General features: G+C 40.6%; 1 protein-coding gene across 8 annotated transcripts in view; it reads right to left on the bottom strand.

The window, feature by feature from the left end:
• The window catches only part of gpat2 (glycerol-3-phosphate acyltransferase 2, mitochondrial), a 108,166-nt gene that overhangs the window by 79,731 nt on the left and 532 nt on the right, over positions 1-27,903 (bottom strand). For 3 of the 8 annotated variants that reach the window (XM_086206532.1, XM_086206536.1, XM_086206539.1), the window contains exons 2-4: positions 25,730-25,790; positions 24,965-25,029; positions 23,237-23,415 (exon numbers count right to left, since the gene is read on the bottom strand). In XM_086206532.1, the coding sequence (XP_086062658.1) occupies positions 23,237-23,300 (64 nt within the window). In that variant the 5' untranslated portion in view covers positions 23,301-23,415; positions 24,965-25,029; positions 25,730-25,790. The remainder of the gene's footprint in view (positions 1-23,236; positions 23,416-24,964; positions 25,030-25,729; positions 25,791-27,903) is intronic. The other 5 variants (XM_086206537.1, XM_086206534.1, XM_086206538.1 and 2 more) reach the window with 3 other exon arrangements.

Here is a 27,903-nt window from a genome sequence, read left to right as displayed (position 1 = left end):
CCACACACAGCCAGACACACTCACAGGGATTGCAGATATACAGAGCCACGCACAGCCTTAGGAATGGGAGCACACAGCAGTGCTACAGACAACACACAGGTCATCGTGGGTGGCAGAGTTAAGAATATGTCACCTGATTTTAGGGCTACAAAGTCAGGTATAAATAAATAAGCTACAACATGAAATCACAACTGTCGGGAAAACTGCCAACACTTACAGACAGGTGATGAACTATAAAGGAAAAGCATTTGTCTTGGTACGATTTCGGTCACTCTCTCAAACTCTACTGGAGGAATGGACACAGTTCTTCCAAAAGATGTCCCTAATTTATGTTTTGTTGATGGTTATGGAGGTGCTGGTCAACACGTCAGTTCAATGGTGTTGACATGTGGTAACTAAAGTCCTACTGAGCCCTTCTGGTGACAGCTGACAAAGACAAACATCCAAACAGGTCAGGATTTGCGAGTGTTCAACAATTGTTAAGGTGTGCAGTCATGTGTAGTTATAGCTACACAGTTCATTCAAAGGGAAAAACTGATGCTGCAAAAATGTTACTGCATGCATGCATAAATTAAGTGTTACATTTAGAACATACACAATAAATAAATAATAAACAAAAATAGGAATATGGGCAGATACAAAGCTAAATGTTTTTTATATGTATATGGGAACATCATTTATAGCCTTGACTCAGGGATTGCAGATATGCAGAGCCATGCACAGCTCAGGAATGGGAGTGCACAACAGTGCTACAGACAAAAAACAGGCCTTAGTAGCTGGCAGACTTAAGAGCATGTCAGCTGATCTCTGGGCAACAAAGTCATAGATAAAGACACATGCTGTAGTATGACAGCCCTGCCCTACTAAACTTGCCAGGGTGATGCAGCCAAGAGACTGGTGACAGATTAAAGGAAAACATCATGAAGTGTCTTGGTAAAGTGTTGGGAAACCAATAGTTGCCAGAACTCCTTCAATGTGTCTTAGCATGGATTCTACAAAACTCTACTGGAGGGTTTGAACACTTTTTTTTCCAAAGGATATGAGAGCTATTTTACAGAGAGATAAGTCAAGTCCTGAAATTACTGAATTGTGTATCGGGTAAGATTAGTGGATATCACTGCCCTCACTGGTCACATGTAAAATTAAAATGATTCATAATGTCTGTTGATGAAAAAGTAAGTATTTTAATAAAATAATCTTACACTGGGGCAGCACGGTGGTGCAGTGGTTAGCACTGTCGCCTAACAGCAAAAAAGGTTCCGGGTTCGAGCCCCGGCCCGAGCACGAGATCTTTCTGTGTGGAGTCTGCATGTTCTCCCTGTACCTGCGTGAGTTCTCTCCAGGTACTCTGGCTTCTTCCCACAGTCCAAAGACATCACGAGGGGACGAGGCTCACTGATACTCTAAATTCACCGTAGGTGAGGCTGTCAGTCTGAAAGTCAGTCTATATGTGTTGGCCTTGCGATGAACTGATGACCTGTCCAGAGTGAACCCCGCCTCTCACCCGAAAGCTGCTGGGATAGGCTCAACCCTATCCCAAACCCAAGCAGCTAACGATAGCCGACAGGGCTGTCCCCTCAGCCCTTTGCTGTTTGCAATTAGTATAGAACCATTGGCAGAAATTATTAGAGAAGATCATAGTGTACAGGGAATAACTGTTAATGACAGAGAGTTCAAATTATCACTGTATGTGGATGATGTTATATTGTATTTAACAAACCCACAATCTTCTGTACCGTCATTGTTGGCATGTTTACGGGAATTTGGAGGGGTTTCTGGTAATACAGTTAATGAGACAAAGTCACAAGCCCTAATGTTGGTAGGGGCGAAACCAAATGAATTGGATCAAATTGTTTCTTTCAACTGGCCTACTCAGGGTTTCACGTATTTAGGTGTAACAATAACATCTCACTCTTCTCAGCTATATACCAAAAATTACAGCAAGCTAATTGCTAAATTGAAGGTGGATATTCGGCGGTGGGACATTCTCCCCCTATCTCTGCTAGGGAGAATAGAGGCTGTAAAGATGATCCCTCGTCTTTTATACCTATTTCCGGCTTTACCAATATGGATTCCCCCATCTATTTTAAAAAATCTGGATAAAAGGATTTTAACCTTTGTATGGCAGGGAAAGAAGTCTAGGATTCAGAAAAAATTATTGTGCAGTTCCAAGAGAGAGGGTGGTCTAGGTTTACCTAATTTTAAATTTTACTATTGGTCGGCACAGTTACGAGGCGCAGTAGAATGGGTGGCTCAGAATAAGGAAACAAACTGGATTGAGTTGGAGAACCACTCGGTCCCATCGGTTTCCCTGGAGACTGCATTATTCCTAGATCAAAAGAAATGGAGAAATCTAAAAATAGATAATGAATGGATTGCTTGCACTTATCGTATATGGTCAATAGTCAGGAAAAAGATGGGGGTTCCCTTAGCTACCTCCCGTGCTCTTCAAATTAAAAACTAACTGATTTTCCTCCAAAGTAAATGGACCTGGGTTTCTCGATTTGGGCAGAGAAAGGGTTAATAACAATAGATGACTTATTTGATGGCGAGGTCCTAAAATCTTTTAAACAATTACAAGATGGACATGGGCGTCGCCCAGAAGATTTCTCTCGGTATTTGCAGATACGGGACTATGTCAGGTCCAGGGTGGAGGGGGAACACCTGAGGCGCCTCCCTTCCTATATGGAAACATGTTTTATTCAAATCATCAAGGGGAAAAATAAGGTAAAAGTGGTTTCAAAGACGCACAATTTTATACAAGCACAATTATCGGCCAACTCTCTTGATATCAAGGGTAAATGGCAGTTGGAAGCAAACATTATCATTGAAGATGAGGAGTGGATGAAGATTTGCGAAAATTGCCATAAAACTACAAATAGCCCCATGTGGAAGGAATTCGGATGGAAAGTTGCGATGAGATTTTTTAGGGCTCCCACTATCACATGCAATTTTGCTAAAAGTAATTCAAACCTGTGCTGGAGAAATTGTAATGGTGTAGGAGATCACACACACATTTTTTGGGATTGCCCCATTCTAAAGCCTTTCTGGCAGAGGGTTGTGGGAGAAATCCAAACAGCACTAAAATGTGACTTACTGGGAATGGTTCAATGTTAATGGGAGTACCCCCAAAGGAGGGTGTCTGTAATGAGTATGTGAAGTTGATACGAATTCTACTATTAGTGGCTAGAAAAACGATTACAAAACAGTGGCTTAAAGCTCAACCCCCTATACTTGTACAATGGCAAGAGGGTCTGAAAAGAATATACGGTATGGAAAAAATTACAGCTCAACTACACCTGAAAAACGAACAGTTCAGCTGGGCCCCAGTAACTGATTATTTTGGCTGGAGCATGTGATTTCTAGTTAGAATAATACAACTCTCCACATATTATCTTATTTATTTTTTTATTTATTGTTGCTATTTTTTTTCTTTGTGAGTATTTTTGTAATTGTAGTATGTCATTTTATATTTATATATATATATATATATATATATATATACACACATATATATATATTTATTTATATATATATATATATTCTCATATACAATTTTTTTCTTTGTTTGTACAGTAATATATGTTTGTGTGATTCAAGAATCGCCTGAATTTGGGTTCATAAATAAGTGCTGGACTTCCTGGAAGTAGATAGCAGCTTTGTCTTTGGACTGCACAGTTAGTACCTATATAGGCTTACTTTTGTCCGTTGTGTCGTCAGTCATAAATTTATCAAGGTACAGCCATGGGGACTCCTCCCTCACTTCTTCTCCAGCTCTTTGTTCACAGCAACATTGGCGCCTCATGCTGTCATCTGATTTCAGAGAAGTGCGCTCCCTCACGTCTCACTTGGGTGTCGTTCATGTGTCATTCATGTCACTCTGTGTTTGCCTCCACCAAGCATGACACGTGACAGATGCACAATGTAGTCAATCACACTATGGCCGGTCTTGTCAAAGAAAACCAAAAACGTAGCAGCACAATAAACTGCAGGATTAGTTAAGTGATGTCACACTTAAGTGCTTCCCTCATCTACATGCCTTGGTGTATAGCTGTTCACTGCACACTATAGAGCATTTCTTGGTTTAAAAAAATAAAAAAAAAAAGCTTGTAAGTTATGTGGATGCTAGCACACTACTTGGTAGTCAACTCAAAAGAAGTGACATTACCACCATGCTACTTGGAAATGTAGTTAAGCGGGTGACATTTTTGCAACCCAACGCAGCAAATTCATCAAAGTGTTTTCAGAGCACATTAAAGCTGTTTTCACACTTACATCTCTGTGCATTTATATGAACACAGCAACAACAAACTTTTTGTCTGATGATTTATAGGCAGGTAAGCCCATATGTTACAGTGACATAACTCAAATGTTACACTTACTCATGATCACTCAATTACTAAATTATCTTTGTCAGCCTGCCAAAGAATATCAAATTAGCACCACTGGGGATAATGAAACCACCTTGTTTCAAGTTAAATTACAGGAAATGTGACGAAAAGCCTTGTTACTCTTCCATTGTTTTGTTCCATAAGAATGTAAATGAGGCAGGAGCGAATTCATTTCCCAGCTCTCATATCAGCAGGATAAGGGGAACACCTGTTCCATTAGAAAGCTCACACATAGGAAATCCCTGGGCTTTTTACATACATTTCAGGATTTTGTTGTTTATTCCAGGGTTTCCATCACATCAAATTGCTCGCTTAAATAATCATTTTCTCTCAAGTACCTGGGGCCTGATATACAATCAGCTAGCCAGCAGGCAGGTACAGATATATGAAAATCAGCATATTATGTTAGCAAATGAGTGCAGATGTGAAAACTTGAAACAGATTATAATACACAAAAGATGACTTGTATTTCAGAAATGTAACTGTATTTGTACTTCTGCTGATAACTTGCAGTTAAAAATATATGGTGCTTGTTTCATTAGCAAGTTTGCCAATGTGAAAGATAACGCTACAAGTTTGTCAGCCATGTGGAAGCTACACTACAAAATATCATAAAACGAATGAATTGGAGCGTAACTAAAGGTAAAATACATGTATTCACTCCAAGCTGACCAATGCCAGTTGTTGCATTTAAGTCAGTTTTAAGTTTTTAAGGCTTCAGAACACTGATGTGACAGGTGCTCTTAATATCCTAACTAAATTGTGAAGAATGAGATACTGTTATACTGCAAAGGTGAGCAATTGATGAAGACGGCATGTTTTGAAAAGAAAGACATGCTTAATTAAAGTTCAACCCATTGAAATAATGGATACCAATTAATACGTTGGATAAATCTAAAATAACATGAATGGTGGTATCAGCATCAGCCCCTAAAACACAGAATTGGTCTGGCTCTAGAAGCAGCAGCAGAAAACTTTAGCAGCTCAAATTTATCAGTTTGGAAGAGCTACAGTCACAGTTGAGAGTGAGTATGACATTGGTATTCTGTAGAGATAGAATGAGATGTTATCACTATGATCACAAGGCTAAAGCCTCTCACAGGGTTGAAAATGGATCACAGGATCAATTCCATTACATTTCTGACAGTTATTTATGGAGACAAGATTTATCTGTGGTTACAAGCAGACACACCCTGAAAGTGTGTGTCTATGTTTGAACATTATTTACGTGTATTCTCTGAAAAAGATGCGAGTGTGATGGAGTCAAAAAATATAGAAAGACTGTTTCAGGCTTTCGTCTCTAGATATACAGTACAGTCAACTGAAAGGAAAATGGGTCGGAATCAGAGGAGAGATAACAGACCTCAGAAATACAAATAGGATGAAATGGAACATAAATGATTTCCTGGTTCTGTTTGAAAGGAAGTACTTAACGCAATTTGTCAGCCAATGATGACGAAAGGCAAAAGTGTTTGTACTTGTTTTGAACATTTACAGGCAAAGGCAGGGCTAAAAGCCTTCTTTCATAAAAAGAGATATTATTTGAATAACAATAAAGGCTCCAGTAGACACTTGGAGAAATCTTTCTCTTCTTTTTTCATGGTGTCATCTTGTGCCTGTTTCCATGTAAAGTGAACTAGTTGTAAGTTAACGATAGAGAATTTTTAAAGCAGCAGAAAACATCAAAATAAAATTAAAATATACAAACAAATAATACCCTTTTGATGGAACAATTCAGATTTATTCACATCATTAGAGATATAGGACATTACCAAAGCAACTCAGGTAAAGACAGAACCCTAACTAGTAGATAACAGTTGAAAAGAATTACCTTAGGTTAATCGTACGTGTTCAACCTCTCATCCCTGTTACTATGTCAGCACACCTCTGTGAGCGCGACTGTAAGTGTGCTCACCCTCATCCCAGCCAGGTGCAGACCACAGTTTTGTCCACAGAGCTACATCATGAGGCTGTTTGTGCTTACAGATAGAGGTCTGTGAGCATGCATCACATGTATGCAAGATACTACAAGACTAGTCAAAAACTGGTACACAAACTTGACAATGTGTGAGTGAAATGAGAACGGTGCTAAAGGCATCAGGGTACACATTATGTGAAATATCATTTTGATCATGATTCTGGCTTCCAACAATAAAATCAACTGCAAGATTAAAATGTGTGTTATGCTAATAGAAAACGACTGTATATCAAATCAAGCGCTTCCTAAAACAGCAGCCTGCCACTACACAGTTATCTGCATTTTTGGTATCACTTGCATGGTCCGTCATGCCACTGTGTGTGCACCCTGAAGCTCCAACCTGTGCAAAGCCTTCCTGGATACTGCAGTCCTAAGTAGAAATACAACATTGAGAGTACATGGACAGAGGTTGAAGAAGAGAAGGTGCCTTAATAATGAATCATCAGCCTGTGTTTGGGGGCATTTAAAGTTAGAGGAACAAATCAAATGGAAAGAGAGCATGAGACATGTCAGTTTTGTTTAGCCCCTAGTTTTGTTTAGTTATGCACCAACTGCCAGAAGCCTAATGTCACGAACCTCCTTGCAGTGTACCACAGTATTCATCCAGAAGACCATTCTATTAAGCAGAACAGAAATGCAGTGTTTCCCAAAGGTTTACTGCTTTGGTGGGGATGGGGAGGCAACCATGAAGACTATAAATGTAATATGGGGGGGCCTCAATCACCCGGCCCCATTACATTTGTAGTTTTCGCCTTCACTATGTTCTCTGCTGAGACCAGCAGCAGGAGAGCAACTCTGGCTGCTACTTGCAACAGAGCTAGCATCCTCGCCACTGGACCTTCACTAAGCTTAGGTGTTTTTGAAAGGAATACATTTTCACTGGCTTTTCAGGCAGTTGGGGTTGACGTGACATATTCTCCCCTGCTCTCTCACTATCTGATTGTGAGTGCTTGTGTGTCTGTGTGTGTGTGCAGTGAACATAGTCTTCATAAAGCCAACAACAAAGGAGATTTAAATCTAATGTCTATTTTGGAGTTACTATGACTTACCAAGTTGCTGTATTAGGAAGATGCATCTCACAGTCAAGATTAGTCTGAGATACAGAAAAATCAGTAACTTAGCACATTTCTACAGGACACAATTTTACTATCATGCCGCAGATCAGATTTCTTTCTTTCTCTCTTCATAGTAGCCCAACAGTAATGTAATCACTGTTTTATGCTTTCATATTGTCCATATCCTCTAAAGTATGTGCTTCTAACAAATCTCAATGTCTCCCATAATTATTTTCCTCTCATCCATCCATCCTCCCTATCCCTCCTCTGCTGTCTCGGTTCTCTCTCTCCACTGCATAAGGCTACTTAACACCATCTTAGCTCCAATGATAAACAACAGACTAGTCATTCCCCCCATCAATCAGCATCCCTCAATCCCTGCTACGAGTCTCTGAGGCCTTGCAATTTCTCAGTCCACTCGAGGCCTGATTTATTCCTTCTCCTGACTGTCTGTCCTGGCTTATTCTCTCCACACTGCTTTCGCTCTCCACTAAATCTGTGCTGTGTCAGCTTCTCTCCTCCTCTCTCTGTCTGCACGTTAATCTGAGAAACACTCATTTCACTTCTCTCAGCCAGTGTTCCATGCAAAAATATCCCTTTTCCCATTTGTTTCTGAGAGAAATAAGTGTGAATTTTCTTGAAATTAAACTACACACCACTGAGAATTACTCATGCATATTTATAAACCCCTGAAACATCAGTCTGATGAAATCTAATAAAGGAAGTTAAGCAACAGAAGATATGGTTTGCATATTATGAATAACATGACATCAAAAAATCTTCATAGCTCCTAAAAAGCAGAAAAACTGCGATATATAAACCAGAAACAATAATATTAGATGCTGTAAAAACAGATACCTAAGGCTGACCATACTGCACCATGCATCTTCCATTAGACGTTAAAAAATATTGAGATGAAAAATGACAAAAACAATCATCCATTTACCATTTGAAAGAAAGGGGTTTTAGCCTGCAGCCTCTGTCTCAAAAGAATTGAATTAACTAAAACTTCTGATATTACATTTCTGAGCCAATTTAATCAACGCAGTGGAAGAGGAAAAGACAGCGAGAAAGAAAAGACAACAGCAAGTAATTGGAAAAACTATATCTTGGTAGATTTTTTTCTACAGAGTGAACACTGATGTTTTGCCTCTTCAGCACACCATGAGTACGAGGGACATTCGAATCCTGTCTAAAACCTTGTTGCTTTTATCACTCGCACTGATGCTATTTGCTCAAGTTGTTTCTTCCTTGTAATAGACCTGAAGAACCCTGACCAAAATGTTGTGTAGTCACTAATTAAATATTTTCTACTGAACAAGTGCAGAGAGTGTGTGGGTGTCTATCCTTGTGAGCGAGTGAGTGAGCTTAGGTGATTACATCACAAGCGGACACCTTTAAGTACACTCCTCACATTACAATGAAACACTTGCATCTCCATCGACCACAATTGATTGGATCTCAATTCCCTGCTCTATATGTAAATATGTAAAGTAAGTGTGAAGATGCACTGGTGTATCAGATGCACCAGGCTTCATATGTAACATGTGGCTGCATCAATTGAGACAGTGACAGTTGACAGGGAATTGCAGGAAAATCCTAGCTTATGGATATATTTTGATACTCCTGTTAGTAGATTCAGTAAATCTATCAGGATCTCTTCCTGCACACTGTTGCATTGCATCATGGTTGAATCACACTGAATCCAGTCAGTGCTGAATCAAATCATAACTGTAAAAACAGGACCCAACAGTAAGGATTGTCCCATCACCAACACAAGTAAGAATGTAACCGAGCTCATAAACTGAGAAACTCAGTTGAACAATCCTCTTTGAGACTTTGGGCACATGCGGCCATTAAAGACCACCACTACTGCCTAGAATTAATTTTCTTCCTTTGTTTCTTCTCTCCCCATCTCCCTCTTGCAGTTTTCTCAGGTTGAGTTCAGTGGATAGCAGATGGCGCCATCCTGGAAACATGGCTGACCCAATGCCACCTCCTCCTTCACCTCAGAGTGGATGTTGATAGTGACAGTTGTTTACAGTAACTAGGCATTCAATTGATCTTCCAGGGCTACCAACCATACAGCACCATGGGAAAGATGCTACTGTTGAAGCTTGAAGCTTTTTAATAGCTGATATTCTTGCTTCTCTATTTGTTCTTGAGGGAGGCAAATGCTCACCCTGCCCTGGAGAGAGGCTTGGTTTGATCACTGACTGTCTCGCAGGTTGCCATTTCTGCACCAATGTATTTCAACTGATTCACGGTTTCTTTGATCATGACAGTCGGACAGGTTGACAACAGCTATCCGATGCAGTGTTTCTAGCACAAGAATAGAATCGATTTTTATTGTCATTACTTACATGGACATGAAACAATGAAATTAAGTTTGGAGCTTCACCAATCACATTCAAATACCTGATAGCATACAAATACCCAGCAAAAAACAAACAAACAAAAAAACTAAAAATAAATCCCGGAAAACATACTACAAAATAAATATATAAATAATTATAGACAGACTTCTCTTTATTGATCCCTTGGGATGGCTCCCTCAAGGAAATTGTATTTCCAGTAACAAAAAGAAGATAGATACTCTTACAAAATAAAGGAGACGGACAATAGATCCCATTATATCCCAAAGTGCAATGGTGCTTGTGCAATTGTAATAGTACAGTGACAGTCCAGTTATAGATATTTAGTGGGTGGGAAGAAAAAGTAACGCAGCAATGCAAAGTCCAGTTTATAATCATTGTGTTAGTGGAAGTAGAATTTGGAGTGGATGGGGGGCTAATTTGCAGCACTTTTCCCCAGAAGGGCTTTTGAGAAAATAAAACAGTGAGATAATATACAGTGACGTGGTAACTTTTTCACTTCTTCAACTTTTGATTACAGATGAGTCATGCATCTGACTAGTGGTTCATTCTCCTGTGCTTGGTTTTCTTTATGCTGATGTTGAGGTAAAATGTAGCAGCTGTGGATGCTAGGTCTTCAACTCATGGTCCGCGGTGGACAACGAAGCAGCTGTCATATTCAAGATCACCAAACACATAGGAGCGAATCTACTGGGTGCTTTTTGGGATTTTTTTTTTTTTTTTTACTCAAGTCTCACTCTGCAGTTGTGAATAGTAAATTGAAGCTATGGCAAATGACTACTGTTGTCACAAAATACCAAAGAAACAGTTTAATAAAAAAAAAAAACCTGCTCAACATTTTGTAGTTTCCCACTGTTTCTGCTTTGTCATTGCTACATTTTCTGAGCATGCCAGCAGTGCTTGTGCAACAAATGGTCCATCCATCATCCATCTACGGTTCATATTCCACTTCTTGACCAGCTCCTTCAGCTTTTCCCGAGTTGTTCTCAGGCCAGAAATGATATGTAAGCTCTCCAAGTGGGTTCTGGGTTTGCTTCCAGTTGGATCACCCCACATAACTCCAAGAAGAGGCATGCAGTAAGCACTCGGATAATATTCCACCACTTTCATGAGCTGCTTTCATACAAAATGTACTGTCCCTGTTCTAGGCGACCAATAGATGTATGAGCCCCTTATGTACTCTGTCAGGGAAATTTTGACTTCCCATCCTACAAAGCTAGCAAAGTTTTCCGAGTCAAAAGTCTATACCAACATCAGTGTGTGAAGTCTTTTAAGATGTCAAATACTTTGTGATGAAAATGAAAAGTTAATGTGTGAAACCAATTGAAGGGTATATTATGGGGAAATATTAAACTGAGGAAGTACTCAACACTGCTGGAATACATGCCTAAAAAATTATATGCTGGTGTGACTATATCACCAAAACCATGGTGTACATAGACCTAACCAGTTCTGGTGAAATAACAATAGCACTAATATTTGAATGTAAATATTGAGTTACATTTAAGGACTAGGCTTGTGCTGACTGGTAATCCAATTGTTTATCAGCAGTTGAAGGGAATATTAGTGATTGTTTTTACTGAAACTAATGGATCATCCGAAGCAGTTAACAAGAAGTTTGTAAGGTGAATTAAATCTTCAAACAGAACTCACTTTCTTACCATCTCTCTTTCCTATGGCTGATACCTCCACCTACAGTGGAGCTAGATGCAGTTTTTCAGCCTCAGAGTGTCGCAAGTCCACAGGTGTGCAAATACAAGAGTAGTCACCACACATTTTTCCTGTAGCTTGCACATAGTGTAGGGATCTTAGGGACATCGGCATCATCTGGGGAAAAAAATCCATAATCCCCCTAGAGTGGTCACTCTGCATTTTTCTTAATTGGCCTCGGCACAGTGAACTTACACGTGAATGTGTCCAAGTATGTGTACTGACTTAAAACCCACTTGTATTATGTTAAACCAAGAAGCAAACCTGCAGTTTGGAGTGCAGAGTGGTCATCTTTCTCGGTACGGTGTGTGTGTGGTTTGTGCGTGAATGTGTGTTATAATGTGTAGCATATAGAGCTTAACGTGAGACTAGACTTTCACTCCCAAATGCTGGCTTCTCACTGTCGTACTGTGAAGTAACTCCTCCCACTCCTGTCGATTGTCCTTCAGCGACCTCATGATTGAACGATCTGAGAGTACAAAGGCCCAACTAGAGCTGCAACTATCGAGTATTTTTGGAATTGAGTATTCTGTCGATTATTTCTTTGAGTAATCGAGTACTCTAATGAATTATACTTTTTTGTTTCATTTTATCAATTTAATTACTATTTAATCATTATTTAATATAAATAATGTGCAGGCGCTAGGGTTAGCAATTTTAAATATAGGGTACGTTACCTTGTAGAAACTCCTCCACTTGAAGCGGTGTAGTGAGGGTAGAAACTCCTCCACTTGAAGCGGTGTAGTGAGGGTGTTTGCGTTTAAGGTGCTGCAGCATCGATGACGCGGTGTGATGGTACTCAAGTTCGGCGTTGCAGTGTACACACAACGATATTTTCGGCACTTCGAATTGTGAAGTGGTCCCGCACTCCAGACTTTTTCGGTCTTTTTCATCCATCTTCCGCCATTGTTCGAGCAAAACAACCCGTCCAGCATCACTTGGATGTGTCCGTCAGTCACAACAGTCCGGGTGACACACACGCACTTCATCGCTCTCTCGCTCTCCCTCGTTACGATATCGTCACGTGAGGTTAATTAAACGAAGCCTCGAGGAAAAGAATTTGCCTCGATCATTTTTTGAACTCGAGGTACTCCAGTAATCGTTGCAGCCCTAGGCCCAAACCCTAACTCATCAATATGAACCATTTCTGGAGAACATCGTCAATTCAACAAATTTAATGTGGTGTAAATTTGCTGAAATAACCGTGTGCTACAAACGTTTTCTGTCATGCTGTGATCACTTTTGCCTCTTCTGAGATGCAGCAGTTTGCAATATTTGTCAGCTGAGGTGCAGACTTCTCTTCTTTGACAGCAAAGGTTCATTTTTAAACTGTGTTATGAATTCCTCCTGGAACCATCACCTTATCCTGATGGAGGAGTTTGAGTGCCCTAGTGACCCTAGGAGCTATGCTGTAGGGGGCATTTTACCCCTGGTAGGGTCACCCAAGGCAGACTGGTCCTAGGCGAAGGGCCAGACAAAGAATGGTTCAAGAGACCCTTCATAGAAGTTAGACCAAGGAGTTTGTGTACCCAGCCCCGAGGGGCACCAAGGCCCCGCCCTGGAGCCAAGCCCGGGGTAGGGCCCCAATGGCAAGCGCCTGGTGGAAGGGCATTAGTCCATGGGGCCCAGCCCAAATGGGATACATGGACTCGTCCTCCTGTGGACCCACCACCCATAGCAGGAACCAGAAGGGTTCGGTGCTATGTGGTTTGGGCAGCAGTTCAAGGCGGGGGCCTTGGCTATCTGATCCCCAGGCATCAAAGCTGGCTTTTGGGACATGGAACGTTACCTCTCTGGGGGGAAGGAGCCAGAGCTGGTGGAAGAGGTTGAGCATTACCGGCTAGATATAGTCGGCCTCACCTCAACACGTAGTTTCAGGTCCAGAACCCAAGTCCTTGAGAGGGATTGGACTCTCTCCTTCGCTAAAGTTGCTCCGGGTGAGAGGCAGAGGGCCGAGGTGGGCTTTTTGATAGCCCCCAGACTCTCTGCCTGTACGTTGGGGTTTACCCTGGTGGATGAAAGAGTTGCTTCCCTGCGCCTTCGGGTTGGAGAACGGTTCCTGACTGTCGTCTGCGCTTATGCGCCAAACAGCAGTTCAGAATACCCACCCTTTCTGGAGTCCTTGGGAAGGGTGCTGGATGGGGCCCCAATTGGGGACTCCATTGTCCTACTGGGGGACTTAAACGCTCACGTGGGCAATGACAGCATGATCTGGAGGGGCGTGACTGGGAGAAACGGCAAGCCGGAACTGAACCCGAGCTGTGTGCAGTTATATGACTTCTGTGCAAGTCGCAGTTTGTCCATAACTAACACCATGTTCGAACATAAGGATGCCCACCGGTGCACGTGGCACCAGGACATCCTAGGTCGTAGGTCTATGATCGATTTTATAGTTTTATCATCAGACCTGCGACCGCATGTTGTGGACACTCGGGTAAAGAGAGGAGCTGAGCTGTCAACTGATCTGGTGGTGAGTTGGATCAGGTGGCAGGGGAAGATGCCGCACAGAACCGGAAGGCCCAAACGAGTAGTGAGGGTTTGCTGGGAACGCCTGGCAGAAGAACCCGTCAGGAGATCTTCAACTCCCACCTCCGTCAGAGCTTTGACCACATTGGCCCAACAAGGTTGGTCTGCCCACTCCAGGTTGGAGAGGAGGTCCTGCCTTAGGTGGAGGAGTTTAAGTATCTCGGGGTCTTGTTCAGGAGTGAGGGTAGGATGGAGCAGGAGATTGACAGGCGGATTGGGGCAGCATCCGCAGTGATGCGGGTACTAAACCTGTCCGCTGTGGTGAAGAGGGAGCTTAGCCAAAAGGCGAGGCTCTCAATTTACTGGTCATTCTACGTTCCAACCCTCACCTATGATCATGAGCTTTGGGTAATGACCGAAAGAACAAGATCGCGAATACAAGAGGCCGAAATGAGTTTCCTCCGCAAGGTGGCTCGGCTCTCCCTGAGAGATAGGGTGAGAAGCTCAGTCATTCGGGAGGTGCTCTGAGTAGAGCCGCTCCTCCATGTCGAGAGGAGTCAGTTGAGGTGGTTCGGGCATCTGGTGAGGACGCCTCCCTCAGGAGGTGTTCCAGGTATGTCCAACTGGGAGGAGGCTCAAGGCCAACCCAGGACACCCTGGAGGGATTATAGCTCTCGGCTGGTCAGGGAATGCCTCAGAATTCCCCCTGAAGAGCTGGTGGACATGCCTTGGGAGAGGATTGTCTGGGCTTCCTTGCTGAGGCTGCTGTCCCCGCGACCGGATAAGCGGAGGACAACGACGACAAATAAACTTGATGAAGTCTCTCATTTAATTAGATGAATCAAATGCCTCGACAAATCTTTTGTTAATGTGTTTCAGAAGATGATTAGTTTTGATTGAGATCATAAATGCTCATTATGCTATTCTAGATTTTAATCATTGCCATTGTACTTCAAATTCTTAAATATATAAATTGTCATAAAAATCCTATTTCAGTCATGTTCTATCACATTTTTAGGCCTGCTTCTGTGTGCTGGGAAACTAACCTTTCACCCTGAAGTAGTGTGATTAAAGCAAAGCAGACACTGAACTGAAAAAAGACACCATCAACCTCACACAGATGAAGAACAGTCTTTGAGGTTGGGCATGACACTAAGCACAATGCCATTAGTGTATGCACACAAGTATCCACTGACAAATACACGCATACGTGCGCGAGCGCACACACACACACACACACACACACACACACACACACGAGGCCCGTGGAGCAACTGATTAATGTCATGGGAATACAGCAAAAATGTCTCCCAAAGAATAACATGTCATTGTGAGGGCAGCAGATAGGGCTTTAAGAAAAAGAATGTCAACTTCAAAGCTTCTTGTAAACCTCTTAATTGAATGTGATGGTTTATTTCAGATGGGATCATTCTTAATTGATTTTTATGATTATAAAATGCATTTTTACAAGAATAGCACAGTATTTGTTACTTCCATATTAGACATCCGACAGCAGCAGACAGCAGTTTATGTACCAGTATTCATAAATTCTGGGACAAGGCATTAGCCAATCCTTGACACTGCACTCAAAGACTAAAACTGTGCCTGAACAAATAGACATCATTTAAGCTTTTTATAGTGGAAAAAAGCATGGCCGCCTAAACTGCTGATTGAGTTGGGCAACTGCACAAAGTTTTGGTAACACTACACAAATGAAAAGCCTCCCCATGGGAGTCCTTTGTAATTACATACAAATAATGACAAATCTACTTCCCCAAACACCAAATCAGATAAACCATTCTAATAACAGGGCTCCTCTCAGAGATCAAGCCAAACAATTTATCAGTGATATGCGTAAACATCCTAGCAGATGCACTTCAGTTCCCAAGTGGCCAGCATAGTGATAGAAACGGAGAGGTGGAGATGACTTCCACTAAAACAGAAACAGGGTGTCAGACAGAAATCAAAAGGCAACAAATTGGTAAATGGAAAAGAGTGGTGTTAAAAGGGGTAAAATTGAAAAATGCAAATAGCGAGGTAGAATGAGAGACAAAAATATCACTAGACTGTTAATTTGGTAGTGGTATGAAGCCGCTCATGCACTATTACAAAGCAAACTCCTGCAGGGATATTGAAACAAATAAACACTCCACAAGCCTCTCAACATCCTGCAGATGTGATGGTACTGCAGGCAATACAATGTGAAGTGGCAAAAACAGATCAACAAACAAAGCATCATAAATGACTTAGGTACACAAGAGGCCACTAGTGTGAAAGTGAATTTACGTCAGTCCCATGACGCACTTCTGCTTTTGCTCCTCTAAAAAAAAACATTTGAGAGACTTTGAGAGCACAGTGACAGGGGTTTACAATACCATTGTTATTAACACACCAATGACTCCAAAAAAGAACAAAATTCTTCTTTTTTTAATACAGAATGCTATGCTGCAGTAACCTTAAATGTTAACCGCGCTTAACAGAGTCATAGTCCAGTTTAAATCAAATCTAAACATCACTATTATGTATGATTTCAAGTATTATTTTTTTGTGCTGTGAGCCTACTTATATTATTCCCCAATATACATAAGCATGTCTGGTCTGTCTTCAGTCTTGCATGTTGCTCGCAACTCAAGCCTTTTTGAAAAGTGGCAGCTGTCAGTCGCATGCTAGCATACCATGAAAAGTGACGCAATTTGCGGTGATATGTTGGTTCAACAAGCTTGACATTAGGCTTACAAACATTTTTTGGCAAATTTTATGTTGACAGCAAACATTTTCTTTAAAAGGGATTAAAATGTATCTTTTTGGTTTTTGAAAAAAATGGCTTAATTACAAGAGCACATAATGTTGTCTTATTTTTTTAAATCCAGTCATTTTTTAGTAATTACTTAACGTAGGGGCCTATGTCGCGGTTTTGTGAGCTGTAATTAATCTCAGTCTTGTTCATCAACCATTGTGTGTCATCATCAATTACATCTATACTATTTTTAAACATGAAATTGTTAACAAGACCAGATAAGTGATAAGAAAAAGTTCCTTATCGAAACAGCCTTATAATTTTGCTCTCAAATTGCACAAGATTGATGCATTCACCTTGAAATATCTGGAAAAAAGACATGCCAACGGGCCTAACTGCTTTTCTACAGAAACTCTGAAGTGCAAAAAAAATAATGTGTTCACAGCTGAAATGCAGAGTTTGGACTTTTCTGTTGACATTTTTGTTTCTACATTACTCTACATAGCATGTTTTCAAACTTCAAACATTTGATGAGAGCCGCAGCCTGCAGATATCTACATGCTGAATAGTAATAGTGCCACCTTGTTGTAACAGGAAGTAAGCCTGAAGTAACGAATATCATTTGATTTACATAAAAGTTGCACTGTGTTCTTGGAATGATGTATAGCATCCTAATGTGTGTCATGGTAATAAGACTGATCATAAGAAGAAGGGGAGTCAGTCACAATAGAACCGTAAGTATTTTTACCTCATATTAAAACATGTTACACCCAATCTGCTCTCCCCGTGATAGTGAAAACCACTGGAAACACTCTTTTCAAAGGCTAATTGAGAATGAGTCACTGAGACCATCACGCCCCCAGATGATAATGATTCATTTCGAAGGAGCAACAGCCAATGAGAAACTCAAAATCTCAACCGCCTCCACCGATAGCATAACTTGATCACATGCTGACTCCCTCAGTCCCCAATTCCCCACGAGTGTCTATGCGGGTTTTTGTGCCTGCGTTTGCTCGGCATTAGGGCACATTCAAGCTTCCAGGAGATGCAGGTCTGAGCTCCTGCTGTGAGGGCTGCGTGCCTGTTTTTTTTCTCTCTCGTACATCATCACGCTGACAACGTCATCATTACAGTAGATCTACGTCAACGGGTCATATTGCTGGAAAACTGAGACAATGCAGGTAGCCTTTTTCACACAGCAGGCAAGACGAGAAGAGCTGAGGCGAGCCACTGAACACCCGGGTCACTTGCAGAGGCGGTGGACACGGGTCGAAATGCAGAGGCGACCCTTTTAAAGTGTCCAAACATCCGTTTTCATCCGTGTTTTTGGTGCAGTGTGAAAAGAGCTTAACATTTACAATTCTTGTGTTGTTCAATACTGATCGGGTTAGAAATAGAACAGGCTTCTCTCTGTGTGCGTTCCTCAATTATATTGAAACAAATGATGGAATTTTTGGCATGGATACTCCTATGACCTTCACTTCAAATTTGCAAGGTTGACCATTGACATCCAGTAATAAGAAGGATGTTGTGTACCCTGAAACATTATCAAACAGTTTGTCTGGTTGCATAGGAATCCAACACAGGCTCTTTGCTGCATGACATCCCCCTTGGGATAAATCTTCTAGTTTTAACGATATTATGTGTAGAAATCATATGACACTTCCTCATAAAAAAACATTTTGAATCTCAATTATAATATAAAAAATAAAATAAAGGGGAAACCAAAATAAAAATATTTACCAAAGACAAGTTTGGAAGGAAGCTTTTTGTTGTTTTGTTGTTTGTAAGGTTGGGTGATAAGCTTTATTCTCAGATCATCAAATCCTGTTAAGTGGTGGTCCCAATTTATGATCCACTCACACCAAGGGTGGGAGGAGTTATGTCACTGACTAGCAGCATGCACAGCAAACAGAGAATCTGAGTTAGTGACAAAGAAAAATGCCACAATGAACAGAAATATGCCATGATGCAAAGAAAAAAAACATGATGCAAATAAAAAGTGCCATGATGCAAATAAAAAAGCCACAACAGAAGGGGTCAAAGAATATAATTGGTCCAGGCTGCGTGGAACCATTATCACCGATGGACAGGTGGATGAAATATTGCTTTTCTAAAAAGATAATCAATATTGCTATGCGAATGTCCCTTTCAGTGTGGTAAATTTATAAAGTTTGCCATTTGGAGTCAGGTTTGATATGAAGCTAATTCTGCTTTCAGTCACAGAGGGACATAATACTGCGGACACACCATCCCTCCGAGGATGCTAAACGGCATCAAGCTAGTACTGCAAATGTACCTCGCCAGACCTCATTAATGGCAACTTTGCAAAAGGTAAAGAAATACAAGCATGGCAGCACACGATGGGTCGAGTGTACAATGGCTGTCGTTCTGTTCCTTGGAATCACTAAAGGTTTCAACTTTAAAGGCAAACAGCACACATGGCATGGCAGATGCTCTCGGAGAACAACGCACTTCTGAACAGATTAGGAAACTTTACCCTCTCAGCCTCAAGGAGTTGTCTATTGAATATAAACACTGTATTTAAGTAAACCATCTGACAGGGACACTGCTTGTCAACTTGTTTGGCATGTGATACAGAAGGTCACCCAGAAGAAAGTCTGGTGGCAGCAGCTGTAAGGGGACACACCTTACAAAACACCTAACAAATTACAAATGACTGCCAGGCATAACTCTGGTGGCTTGAAAATCGACACTGGCACCATTCATTTTTTGCCAAGGCTTGTCCTACCAACTGGGCGTGTAAACAAGTCCCACAATGTCCAGAGTTTGATTATGGGATGACAGCAGTCCAACTAAATGGCCTAATCAAGGTGAAACTATAGCTCAACTGCACATGTTGGGAGATCTCATGTGAGGCAACAGTAATTAGCGAGAAGGGCTTTTTAAAGAGTCAGCTATTAAATGAGCTTGATTTAACACTCACTTGTCAAGTCAACTCAAGTCAATTCTATTTGTGTAGAACCAAATCTCAATAAAAGTTCTTGTGCACTAAATACAACACTTACAGTGCCACTGATAAAATTTCAATTCTGCATGCTTTTTTGTGAATTTCTTTGTGTTCACACAAGCCATTACATGATCATAAATATTTCACTTCTACTGCTCATGCCTTTCAAGATAAGTAATTGTTTACAAGTTTTATTACAGACGGATGGAACATGCCACACAGTGAAAGCGGTGGAGTGTTAAGAAAAGGACATACTTATACATTTGCACCCACAAGACTAAGATGCCCACCCACTGTCTCCTGGCAAGCAAAAGTGTGACACAATGAGCAGTTAAGAGAGATAATACCCGCTTTGTGTGAGAGCATATGCTTGAGGAGCTCTAAAAAAAACAGGGCAAAAGTGAAAAGAGAGAAACAGAATTCAGAAAGTTTCCCTCAAGCCTGTTCCTGTGGTTCTGCAGTCAGTGACACCTCAGGAAGAGGAAGATGGAGAGGAGGGTGGGGGTAGTGTGTCAGTTGACTGTGGTAGACAAACATAGAAGAACAATCAGCTCTTTGATTCAGCATCTAAAATTAGATTAGTTAAGACTAGGGCAAGGGACTGAGACTTTTAAGCATATTTAAGTGACCATCAACACAAGTCTGAATAAATTAAAAGACAAACTTTTGGCTATCCACCATTCAAATTCGACCAAAACTGCACAAATAAACCTGATATGGACATATGGATATCCGTTTCGGAGCATCTTGTGATAAGTCTGAACAATCTATCAGCCTGTTTACAATGACATTACAAGAAGGTCAGGTAGGGCTGAACAATTTATCCTTTTCTGATCGAAATCTACATTTTAGAAAACGTGATCATGTGATCGTCAAAGCCTCGGTTTTTAGCAATGCCCCTGATTGACCCAGGATCTCTTGTACCCGCTGTTTTACAAATACACGCCGTCTCTCTACCATCCCATCAAGCTCAACAATCAGCATTAACCTGGTCCTCGTGTTGTGAAATGGTGTCAGCAGAAGCAGGAGCGGAGTTAGAGGATTTAATCTCTAAGAAAAGCAGTACGGTGGCCATTTGGGAGTATTTCGGATATGAGGCAGCAGACATGCACCAGAAACGGGTACTGTGCAAAGCCTGTCGCGCTAAAGTTGCAACATCAGGCGGAAACGCGACCACTTACACCGACACTTGAAAAATCACCACCAGCATTTGCATGAGGAGTGCATGACGATACAGTCCTGTTAAGAGTTATGTAGGGAAGATTTCAGGAAAGCAAATATTGTTGTAATTTCCTGTCATGTTTGTAAATGTTACTGTTCACATAGTGAATATTGCATGAAAGCCTGATTTAAAGAAAATCTTAAATCGAATTAAAATCGCAATTTCTGCCAGAAAAATCGTGATCAGATCTTTTCCTAAAAATGTTCAGCCCTATGGTCAGGTATTGATACCGTATGGGGAATTTGAAAAAAAGCAATGTTTGTTTTGTTTTTTTTAAGTACTGTCAGACCAATTTTTTGGGCACCATGTCCATTTAATACATGCACACTAAAAAGGTCTCTCATTGGTTATTATAGGCTGTGTACAGGACATAAAATCTCTTATTGATTCAAAAAAGATGTCATTTGTAAGTTCAGAGAGTGTAACCCCATTTTGATCCCCAATGTTAACATGCGAGCAGAGTTACTGTGTGTTCACACCAAACGCAAATGCGACTTTCGCGTCGCATCATTCGCGCGAATGACACAAATGGACACTAAAATGATCCGGCGTCAAATTCGCGCGAATGACACGACGCAAATTCGCGCGAATGACACGACGCAAATTCGCGCGAATGACACGACGCAAATTCGCTCACCTGCCCAAGTAGCGAGTATTTCCGGCAACGTTTCTTTCCGCCATTTCACCATGAATATTCACAGAACTGTTGCATTGTATCTGCCGTGGAAGGCAGAAATACGTCAGAAAACTAAACACCGTCGTATCTGGGTTATCAACACCATCTAGAGGCGAGCTCAGCTCGGTGAATTTCACCGCTCAGTGAACCGAGCTCCTCCAGGGGCTCTGTCTGGATAACTGCCGCTTCAAGCGGTATTTTCGGATGACGACTGGCCAGTTTGACGACCTGCTAGCTAGGATCGGTGACAGAATTTCATGAATGGAAACCAATTTATTCAACTGGTTCTTGTAATTTTGACACGTAGTGTCATATAGCACCGGGTTTCCACACATAGCCACAATGAACTTGTCCACCATCTTGTCAGTCACAGTCAGTCAGTCACAGTCACCCGTGACGTCAGGACATCCTCAACGCTGATTGGCTGTCTTGATGCAAATTTTCGCCAGAGTTCAATATTTTCAACTTACGCGAACGGCGAACATTTCGCCTCGCGAATTCGCGGCACTCACTCCGCCAGACTGAAAATTCGCGTCATTCGCGCGTTTGCATAGACTCTGAATGGAAACTGTTTGCACGAATGCGTGTTCGGTGTGAACGCACAGTTACAATGAAGATGAACATTTGCTGGCTATTCATCCAAGTTCAGTACATGGCTATGTAAGGATCATGTGTTTTGGACAGAATACATTACCAAACTGGCTCTTCTGGACCTTTGTCAATGCAATACGGCTCTTTTTGCTGGGATATTGTGGATTCAGATTGATCCAAAATACCAGCAGATACAATCAATCAAATCAAAAGAATCTAAGCATCCAAGGGTTATGTTGAGCACTGTCCACTCTAAAAGCAGATGCGTACATTGTATAATGGTACTAAAAGGTTTGAAGTCCACAGGTGGACTGATAAAATTTGACAAGAGTTTACACATGTAAAAATTTGAACATGGACCAACCTTACAACAGCCTAAGCTAATGCGAAGGAGGACATAGTGGGCATGTTTTCTTTTTTCCTTAACACGCATCCTCTTCAGACTTGCAATAATAACAAAAAAAAACCCACCTCAAATTATGCATTACAATGTCTACATCATTTCACCATGAACAGGTTACTATACACCATGAGCACAGCTCACTCTAGCCAGTGTTCTTTCTACTAAGATCAATCAAAAATAAACCGTAATAATTAAAGAACTTCATCTTTTGTAGTCAAAGCACAAAAGCTTCAGTATTTAGATTCACTACTATTGTTAAATTGAAAAGGTAAATCTGAGGTGGAAAACATGGTGAAACTTTACAGTGACACCAAACTTCTCTTCATCTTAGGGTTTCTTCAGGGGCTTGTTGAGATCATTCATAAGCTAAAAATACAGAAAATTTTATTTTGTCCAAAATGATTTTACTGCTGTTGACATTATTTGCTGATTCACTGAGGTATTAAAAGAGATCCTAAATCCCCTCTGTAAAATCCTTAAACTGTAATTGGAAAAATGAAATGATTAGTATGAACATGAAGCGTTATCCAATGTTCAGATTTCATTTCTACAAATTTGTGCACATTTAATTACGTAATACATCATTTGCATGTTTAAATATGAAGTTTCAGAAAATACATTGAATTTAAGATTCCTGGTGCTGGCTGGCTGGCTTACTCACTGTTAAAGGAGTCCATCTCTTGGGAGGAGGAGGAGAGATTGCAAGAATGTCTGATACCTTGCATCTTTGACTCAGCTGTATCAGAAATGGAGAGCGTCTTCTTTGACAGAGGAGCAAAGAATGAAGATGAAACTCTTGGACCATCTCGCTTTGGCGTCTATGTCAGTTCATTTTTCCAACTGGTTGAAGCAAAAACGCAATAGAAGGTCATAGACAACGATGGCTCATGCCATCATCTGCCAATTATTTTCGATGAGTGACTTCTTCGACAGTTTTGTGAAAAAAAAAACATCTGACACATCAGGTTAGGGCTCTAAAGCAGAACCTCAAAACTGAAAGGCACTATCTACCAAACCAACTGTTTGCTACAAAAGCGTGACCAACTTAAAAATCAACAAATTTTTGAGAGATGGTCAAGTGTGTGACCATCTGCTTTGAAACTGTAATGTATTTGTATTTTTATTGTATGTACTGTAATGTATTGTATATAATGTATTTTATAAGTAGGCACAGTACTGTTTTTTTTTAATGTATTTTAATTACTGTAGTCCTCAAGTCACCTGCCCCAGAGACTACGTTTGAAAATTAGCCAAAAACTAACTGACTAAACTGGCATCTTTCCAGAAACATGTATTCATTTGCACTCTCTGTACATTTTAAACCAATAAAAAAACAAACAAATAAATTTGGAAGCAGCATATTGTGACTTAAACAGTGATGACGAGCAGCTCTATAACAGTTTGCCAAATGGCATAACAAAATCTAAAGAATAGGCACTGACTGGTTCATCTTTTTTCTCCAGCTGTGAACAAGATGTTTCTGGTAGCAGCATCTCAATTAGTGAACACATTTGAAAAGTGCAACAGATGTCATGCTACATAATCACCCCCCTCTCAAAAGCTAAACAACTTGTCAGTTACAGAAAATGTAAATGACAAAAGAAATTTCACACCACAGTGACGATTACACTTGGAATTGACAACAGTGAGCGTTGCGAATACTTGAAGCCATGGCGAACAAACAAACTGCATCAACATGCATGGACTAAACTCACAATTCCCTCAAGAGCACTCGTGAGGAGGAAGACAGATGCAATCATCGTCACCAGATATCAGGAATCTCTGCTTCAGATCCCTTGACACAAGACACTCAGAACGCACCGCACTTCAGAGAACAAAATGTAAATGGAATGGGCTATATTCCAGGTGGTTGGAAGAAATCTGAAAACTGTTTCATATTTTCTATCCATAGTTTATGGCAAAATTGTATGCAGATTACTAAAAACACATACTGTATTGTGTAGATGTATGGTGAGACAGGAGACACAAGAGGTGTCTTCACTGTTCCAGTTTGCTCTTATCTGTATACTGCAGGTGTGATCAGAATGGTAATGCAGAAAAACTTTCTTATAAATTATTAAGGGAAATACATTATTAATAATCAAATACTTCATCTATTGTCGATTATTTTAATTTTCTCATCCCCCTAAGCAAGTTGCACTCTAAATTCAGAGGATGCTTTTTCTCTAAAGAATAGAGAAAAACACAACCCATCAAAGTGATGATGATGTACTGTTGCTATGGTCCCTTGTAACACAGCAACTACATGATAGTGTTTTCCCTGGACAATGTCTTAAAGTCCAACAAAGACCTTGAGAAAATCCTCAAGAGCACAGGAACACACACACACACACACAATATGCTATAAGAAGATATAGATATGTCCTACCTTAGTCTGAAGCAGCAGCAGGATTGGTCTGATGAGGCAGCTGGTGGCGAGACAGTCAGTATCGTCTTAAACGAAACAAAAATTATCTGAGTGAAGCCGGGACAATCAAGAACTGAAATCATTAAAGAATCTGTATCTTTAATGAGAATCAACACTGTATGTTTCTGAGCATAACAATTCCTTTTATATATATATGGGAATCTAAACAAGAATCCGTTAACAGCACAGATATTGATTAAATTTCGGTAAAGGCATTCTGAAATGTGGTACATGAGGTGATGATCTTAAAACTTTCACATCTGACCACCACAAGCCTTTCAATTCATTCACAGACCCCAGTAGATGTGTGTACCAAATACGAGGAGATTCCCTTGAAGCATTCCAGAGATATCATGTTCAAAATACTAAAATGGGCAACGTGAAAACATTATGCCTGCAGGCCATGGCTGTCGCCAGCTCAGAAACATAAAACAACAGTAACAATCAATATAAAGGAGGTATTAAAGTTAAGGTACTTATATGCCTGCTCTCATTGAATTAAACAAATCCCTTCACATTTATTTTTTTTTCAAAGCACAAGGAAGTGTTTGATATATTGAGTATAAAAGTTCATGACATGCATCAGTTATTTTTTATGACTATATCAACTGCATGTGCCACATCCCCCTGCCAGCAAGGAATAAGTGTCATCCCAGTGATGAGAGCAGAGGAAAAAAGAAAGGCAAAAATAGAGCCTTCAAGGAATGAAAGTGTAGCATCTCTTACATGATTAGGTATTCAGAGCCAGACAAGCCAAATCAGAGGTAATAGGGAAGACATCAATGCACTGAGCAAAGACAAATGAGAGGAGAAGGATGAGATGTGAGTGGAGGGAGACAAAACCTATGACTCAGAGCTCATTTGATTGCAGTGAACAAACTCTATTCAATTTACAAACACATTCACACTCATCACTAGAATGCATGGCACTCTTTCAGCCAACCACTGCAGGTGGACATTACTTTTACTGAAGTTAATGTATTGTTTTTCAGACACACTCCTGTCATGTGCAGGTATATAACATACATCATTCCTCCAGCTTGCAATAGAGGGTGAGATGACCCATCTTTGATTCTGTCAAAACCATACCATCAGGCCTCAGCATTCCTTTCAATTTCTCTCACTATCACCCACATCAGCAATGTGTAAAAATGATACACTTAAAATCTGCCTACTCTGTGATATACAAACTAAACCTAAGCTGTTCCCTCTACTGTGTTGTTTTGTGGACGAAGCTTATTCTGAGACGTTCATACTTTGCAGAGCTACGGTTGCATCACTTTGTTATGAAAGTCTCCGCAGCTGCTGTCAGTTAAATATGGTGTTAAGCTGCTAGAGGCAATGTTTATTGCCAGCAAGATGTTCAAGTAGGGCTATGAATTGTTTGACCAGTGTTTCGCTGCTGACAAACGAATCAAATGTTCAGAGTAACTATAGGTAACTTGGTAACTCTGCACATTGTTACTGACCCTCCTTAGGCAGCAGCACAGCCCATCATAAAGGAAGCTTATCTCAAGGATTTATACTGCACTTATTCACCACAATGGAAGCAAACGTACAGCCATAGATTCATGAGAATGGAGATAAAATTGCAGTAAAAAAAGCCAATGTTGTACAGACACTCATGAAATATACTTTCACCTCTCACATAATCAGATTTATACACTGTATAACTCCTGGTTCCATACAGAAGTCCCATCTAACATGCAAACATAATAACCATCATTTTAGTCTGCTATCATTCATGTTCCACTAAGTCTCTGCAGTGGTCACTTGCTCAGGACACCCACGTTTGGGTAGGTGTGCTCAGTTTTGATCCAGATGGATCTCTAATTGAAGAAATATTCAAACTTACTTGATAGCAATGTAGAAAGCAGTAATATACAAACTATAACTGACAACTGTAAAGGGCCAAGGTTGTGACTGGAAACATCTTCAGCATGAAGTGGCTGTCGCTGAGACAGTTGCAGATCGTGCAAGGAAATATGAATGCTGTTAGTTTGCACCTTTTTCTGTCAAAAGTCACTTTTCAGCATGACAACACTCTGACTCATTTCACTAGGTTGGGTACACAGCTTCTGGAGGCAGTTAACATGTTCTCCTGTGGCCTTCCTGTTTATCAAACATGTCCCCTTGAGCACTGGAAATTGTGTTTCCAGCTATGGGAAATTTCCGTGAACTTTTAACAGCTCTTGTGGAGGAATGTGACAACATTCCATAAGCATCAAACAATAATCCCCTTTAGTTTATGAGGAGGGCATGCACTGTAGAACAACTTACAAATGAGAGCCTTGTCACTGAACCCCCCCCCCCCCTTCTACAAAAGATGTTCCTTCATTGGCTTTTCCAATCATGGTGATCGTGTAGGTGCTGTAAGTGTTCAATTAAATCAGAAAAATAGGAAACTCCACTGTTTAATACAGTGCCGTGGTGGACGTAAAAATTTAATACTCAACTTCAGTTTTCTGATGCTATCTCATATTGAGGGAACTCAGGTCATACTTTTGTTTATGAATGTTACAAATACAAAAAGAGTAATTTCAAAAAGCTGAATTTTCATTTCTCCATCTGTCATGGAGAAAAAACTATCATTTTTTAAAATTACTTTATTTTTGAATTCCCTGAAAAACAAAAGTAATTGTTTACCGAGTTGTTGAGGCAACAATAATATTTATAAATAATCACACTGACAAAGAGCAAAGTTAAGATGTACCAGTGGTGGTGGAAATGTGTTGATGGACATTTTACCCAGACATTCTATTGCTTTCAATGCCTGTAAGGAACATTTTAAACCCCAATCTTCTCTGTAAAGTCTGCACACATATGAAAAATAAACAGGTTTAGTTTGTTAAGACAAATGTTACAGTCAGTCAATATTAACTAAACCAAACTCGCCTTAA

Source organism: Aulostomus chinensis, chromosome 6, assembly GCF_037954235.1.
Source record: "Aulostomus chinensis isolate RoL2024-O1b breed Wild chromosome 6, RoL_Achi_v1.0, whole genome shotgun sequence".
NCBI lineage: Eukaryota > Metazoa > Chordata > Actinopteri > Syngnathiformes > Aulostomidae > Aulostomus > Aulostomus chinensis.
This window is presented reverse-complemented; position numbering and strand designations above follow the sequence as displayed.